The sequence below is a fragment of the Clupea harengus genome, chromosome 17 (assembly GCF_900700415.2).
Source record: "Clupea harengus chromosome 17, Ch_v2.0.2, whole genome shotgun sequence".
In the NCBI taxonomy this organism is placed as follows: domain Eukaryota; kingdom Metazoa; phylum Chordata; class Actinopteri; order Clupeiformes; family Clupeidae; genus Clupea; species Clupea harengus.
Genome location: NC_045168.1, coordinates 14,474,776 through 14,480,775, shown reverse-complemented (window position 1 = coordinate 14,480,775; position 6,000 = coordinate 14,474,776). Strand labels below are relative to the sequence as shown.

At 41.9% G+C, this 6,000-nt stretch overlaps 1 protein-coding gene across 2 annotated transcripts in view; it reads left to right on the top strand.

Moving 5' to 3' along the window:
• The first annotated feature begins 998 nt into the window (after window positions 1–998).
• Window positions 999–6,000, top strand: part of rsu1 (Ras suppressor protein 1) — a 40,583-nt gene continuing 35,581 nt past the window's right edge. Inside the window, exons 1-3 of one of the 2 annotated variants that reach the window (XM_031583639.2) lie at window positions 999–1,213; window positions 2,385–2,496; window positions 3,157–3,207. In XM_031583639.2, the coding sequence (XP_031439499.1) occupies window positions 1,196–1,213; window positions 2,385–2,496; window positions 3,157–3,207 (181 nt within the window). In that variant the 5' untranslated portion in view covers window positions 999–1,195. Of the gene's footprint in view, window positions 1,214–2,021; window positions 2,179–2,384; window positions 2,497–3,156; window positions 3,208–6,000 lie in introns of those variants that run through there. The other variant, XM_012839660.3, reaches the window with a different exon arrangement.

The window sequence follows — 6,000 nt, the reverse complement described above, 5'->3', positions numbered from 1 at the left end:
TGTCATACTAACGAGCATTTTCAGGCTTGGAATGTGAGGTGCATTCCAAGCATGGTGTTGAAGAATTATCATCCCTTTTTCACACAAGATCGATTGCGTCGTATTTCCTGGGTGACATTGCCAACAGTGCTTCTAACCACACACCATAAACTCACACACTTTAAAGAGTGTGTGTAGGAGAAAGCCACTAACAAGTAACTAATCAGATAATAGTTTTTTCCATCAGCAGTTGATTCTATTCCTAGAGGGCTTCCTCTGGCACAAGCCCATAAATCAGAATGGAGGAGAGACTGAGCACGGATGGATGCTTTGTCACTCTGGCATCCGACTGAACCGTGTTTACAGTTTGGGACACGGTCGGCGTCACTCCATGGTGATCCTCACAAATACCTTACGATCCTCTGCAGGCTTTAAGCATGCACGCACACACTCATACACACACACACACGCACACGCACACGCATAGACACATACACACTCACACACGCAGACACAGACACACACACAGGTGCTCTATCAAATAAAGTTCCATCTTTAGCTTTATTTGCTACAAAGGGTCTAGCCTGAGTTATCGATTTTACATGGCAAACAAAACTTGTCCCTGAATTCACTGAAGCAAAGTTCACCCGTGCTGGAAGCATCTGTTGCCACTCACCAAATATAATCACACCTAAAAATAGGACCCTCTGTTTTTCAGAGCTCTTGCAGTAATAACCAACCCTCCTGTAAGAACAGGGGGACAGTTAGCATGTTTGTCTGTCATACATGCATGAGTGAGAGAAGGCAAGTGAATCATAAACGAGGGGTACAAAGGGAGGGGGAGAGAATGTGGTGGGGGGAGACAGGGCAGGAGTAACTTAGGGTTGTGTGAATAGGTGAGAGAGAGAGAGTGAGGGATTGAGAGAGGGAGACTGAGAGAGAGAGAAAGAGAGAGAGGGGGGGGATTGAGAGAGGGAGACTGAGAGAGAGAGAGAGAGAGAGAGAGAGAGAGAGAGAGAGAGAGAGGGATAAATAACTTTGTAAAATAGGCAGAAGACAGACACAGTGGGAGGGAAACACAATTCAGTGATCGAGCACCAAGACAGCCTCTCTGCTCCACGCCTGGGTTTTATGCAGGGAAAGGGAGAAAAGAAGAGTGAGGAAGAGGCTCAGGTTGCCTCGTCTGATTTGGAGCCGCCAGGACTCAGGCCAAAGAATGTGTCTCCCACGGAAGGTAAGTGGGCTACCACTGGGCAAACCAGATAGGAGGATTTAAAAGAACAACAGGAGGACACCTGCTATTGAGTCCTCCGATGCTGAGAGGAGCACTTTCCATTTTTTTTAACCAAGAGATTTGTTTCTAACAGATGGAAAATTCAATATTACATTTCTATTTCAGAGGCTCATAGCTTGTGAGATATGTGTGTTAAAAGATTATTTTCATATTGTCTCCTGACAGCTGTTTGTGGCTGGTGCATTTAGGGGTTTATGTAGGGAAATGTACACTTTTTACACAAGACTAAGCATTTACATTAGACTTTTTCCTCTCTTTTTTGTGTTGAAGACATAAACGCAACTATATGCATGAATCCATGAAGATTTGTTTTTACATGATTTCTTAGGAAAAACATTTAAAAAGTACATGCTCACGGTATACTGCACATGTACGCTACTAGAAATCCATTTAAAAAATCCATCAAAAAACTAAAACATTTAAACAACGCACAATTAAACTCCAACCACAACCTTATACTTCCACCACCCGTATGGTAAATGTCTCCGCTTCTTCGTGTAACTTCTACGACATAACCCTCTCTGCATTGTTTCACCAACGAGCATATTTCTGTGACAACTTTTTCATCATGTCATTGGTCGAGCGAAGTACAACAAAGCATTCGCATGGCACAAAGCGCCTTCTGATTGGATATAGCCGCAGGTCTAACATTTTTCTCTGTTCTACGACATGGATTTAACTAACATGATTGGATAACAGAAAGGAACCGACCCCTCGTGCTTTGTGGATGTAGGAAGTGCCCTTTTATGGAATGTGGAGAATTTTATGCCCTCATATCAACTTCCGGTTGGGTGTGAGCTTCGCCGAAAGGACCGTCTAGGAAATAGACAACATAGTTTTGGGGGACCTCTCCTTTTATCCTATTTTTAACCAAAGGTGGTGTTGTATCCATTCCAACCAACAAGGTAAATATTAGCGACGGGTTTCGGTTCGTAGTACACATATGTCCATCCAAATCGCCATTTCCAAATAGCCACGAAGCTAGCTAACTTTCACACCGTGTTACATTGTATACTATGGATAGCATTATGTGTACTCAGCTGTTGCACGTCTGAAACGCATATGTCTTCTCTCACTTTAAAGTCATGTTTATTTGTTTGTTTTATTTAAGAAAATGTCTAAGTCGTTGAAGAAAATCGTGGAGGAGAGTCGGGAAAAGAATGTGCCCGAGGTGGATATGTGTGACAGGGGGATATCAAACATGTGTGACGTCCCAGGACTGTGTAAGTGAAAAGGATGATCACAGTCTATAAATCTATTTTCAAACCACAGATGAAATAATAACGTTTTTGGAGTTTAATCAGCACTAAAGTTCAACTCGTATCTGCTTCTGAAAAGTAAATCCAAGGAAGAAGTTTGTGACTCAAGTAACTAAGTAGTCAAACTAGTGACTCAACACCGTATCTTCACATTCCTTATGGTTTCCTTCCAAGACTTAGGCTACAGTGTCACACTTACAGTGTTGTTAATAATGACCAACATTTTGCATCTCAGAATACACTAGACAGTCAACTCATCATGTAAATTAAAATGTTCTTCACTCTGAGGATACCATTAGATATTAAATGTCATAAAGACGTTTCCAGGAGGTCCTTCAAATAGCATAGGTGACAGCATCATTAAAGCACGAAATATATGTAATTGATACTTTTATAGTATTGTGGTTGTTCTAAAATTAGCTGAATGCTTGCAAATGTATGTGTCTCACCAGTTTAGGACATAGAAAGGTCTTGATCAGCCTAAGCCTCTCATGTGGAGGTGTCTGAATGTTATCTGATATGAGGAATTTCTGTGTTATTATTGTAAATAAATGTGGCTGTCTGTGTGAATGTGGGCTGATACTTTGCACACTTCATTCTTTCTTGCTTTTTATTTTCTTCCAGTTACCCTGTCCAACATCACTCAGTTGGTCCTAAGTCACAACAAGCTCACAAGTAAGTGATCTATGTATTTTTATTTTTTTTACAATTTACATTGTGCGAGGCCACAATACTGCATGACTGTTAAAGCTTGTATTTGTTTTATATATAAGTAATTTAGATTGCTTACTGGAGGTTTTTTATGTTCTGCTGACATGGCGAAGAAATTAGCTTCCTTGGTGAACACACATCTTTTCTGATCATGTTAGAAGAGAGAGAGAGAATATAATTATATATAATAATATAGAACTTTAGAGAGGGTACCTTAGAGAGGAACATAGACCAATAACAGTGCAAAATACATCTGGATTGACAGAAAATGTTTGCATTACTGTCTTAAGGCACTATGCATGAAAAGCTGAAGATTTTTTTTTTGGAAGAACTTGGTTCTGTGAAATACTGTTCACCTTCTGTCTATGCACTGTTTAATTCCTATGTCAACCACAAGAGGGCAGGCTTGCCACTCTTTTTGTCTCTTGTCCACTCTGAGAGGGCTATCCAAGTGTTACCTGTGATATAAGCAATTTAACTTGAACAACTTCAAACAGTAATTTTACCTGACAACATGTCAGCGGTGCATAGCTTGATGTAGGCTTCTGTGGTTTTGTTGTTGTTTTCGTTTATGTAATGCATATGACCGTATTTCTGGGCCAAATTTGCGGAAAGCATAGTACAACAATTCAAAGAAAGTTAAGTTGTTTTAAGGAAAGGGACTTCCTCCATATTTGAATAAATGCGAAATTAAAATAAATAAATTAAAAACTGAAATTTTCAGACTCTCTTGCAGTAAGCTTCACAAAATGCCTTTCTACGTGTCTCTTTTTTGTTCCTTGTCCCGACCATTCCCGTATCTACCATTGATGACACAGATGTAATTTCCTCTGTATTTTTGTTCTGCCGGTTTTGGAGTTGACGACGACTTAGATCCATGCATTACTAATGCTGCTTTATGCAAGGTGGATGTTAAACATGTAGCTTCAGATACAAACGCACGCAACCAACAATATGTTTCTAGATACAATCTGACACTCTGCCCCAAAATGGGAGCAGAGTGTTTCGAATTCATAGAGTGTTTTATTTATCAACGGATAACTGAACGGCTAAATTAATTCATGATCACACCCCAGGGTTCATCTGACGCCATGTCTCTGCTTGAGGTATTGGTGTCTCTATTCACATTGAGAGACGACAGACAGAACATGAGTGACAGGCTGAATCAAACTAAACTAACTTCGGAAAGGGGGCAGGAGGGGAGCCACAGGCAAAGTGAAAGAGACAAGCAAGAAAAGGGGTTAAGAACAACTAGGCCTTAGCCTCTTCATTAACATGGCCCAACATAGCTTATTAGCAAATAATACCAACGTAGCTGGTTATTTGTGTAGACTCTAGTTGGTTATTTGTGTAGACTTTTGTTGGTTATTTGTGTAGACTTTTGTTGGTTATTTGTGTAGACTTTAGTTACATTTTAAAACATCAACAAGGGAGACAAGAGAAAGGAACAGGCAGTTTATCTTGAAGAGAGAGGAGGAGAGGAGAACTTATACTTTCTTGCTAGTCCACCTCTAATTCTCTCTCTCTCTCTTTCTCTATCTCTCTCTCTCTTTCTCGTACACACACACACACACACTCACACACACTCACTCAAATTGCCCCACAAGGTGCTGTTTCAGTGTATAGACATGGCATCTATTTGACTAATTTGTATCCATTAATGGCAAAAGTATCATTTGCAGTGCTCTCCCCTAGAGTGTGTGGGTGTGTGTGTGTGTGTGTGTGTGTGTGTGTGGGGGTGTGGGTGTAGAGGAGGTGGGGTGGGGGATTGGTGTCGCATGCAGACACTTCTGACCTCTGTATTTTAAAAATCCTGCCTGCGGCCTTAAACCCCCCCCCCCCCCCTCCTGTTGTTTTTGGAGCATATCTCTCTCTCTCTCAGCCACGCACACAGAGACGGTTTTGGTGTCTAAACGGTTGGCCTTGATATTCTTCTTTTTTCCCCCATTTCTGTTTGTTTTTTCTACTGGAATAGTTTCCTAATCTGATCCCGGCGACGATGTGTGGGTGCGATAGGGCTCGTTTTCCTGTCAGGTGCTATTTTCAGAGATGATCAAAGCGTCTTAATGAGATTGAGCTTCATCCATGGCCGATCACCTGCAGGAGGTTTTTTTCCCCCCCTTGATTTTGGAGTTCAGTGGAAGAGACAAACTAAAAAAAAAACATTTCTTTGTTGTTCGAAATGTTATCTCTGTGTAAGAGTCGTGGATGACGCATTTAGTCACGACACAGCGGTGCAGAATGTAAATTAGTGAGTTTTGTATAATTGTGGTCTGATTCCCTCCCCCAACACACACAAATATCCCAGTGCTTCTCCTCAAGGTCAGATCCTCTGCTCCGTCCCATGTTTTAAAAAAGTGAAGTGAAGTGAAGTGAAGTGAAGTGCGGTGTCTTTGAACTTTTCAAGGTAGTCAGGAATTACATTGACATTTGGAACCCTTTCATTAAAGAGAGGAGCGAGAGGAGAGCGCAAGCTCACAGGCCACACGATCCGCTAACACACCCCAACCAGGGTAATGAGAGAGGGAGGGAGGTAGAGAGAGAGAGAGAGGTGGAGAGAGAGCAAGGTGGAGAGAGAGGTGGAGGGAGAGCGAGGTGGAGAGAGAGGTGGAGGGAGAGGTGGAGGGAGAGAGAGAGAGGTGGAGAGAGAGAGAGAGAGAGGTGGAGAGAGATAGAGAGAGATAGATGGAGAGAGAGAGGGAGGTGGAGAGAGGTGGAGAGAGAGAGTGAGGTGGAGAGAGAGAGAGAGGTGGAGAG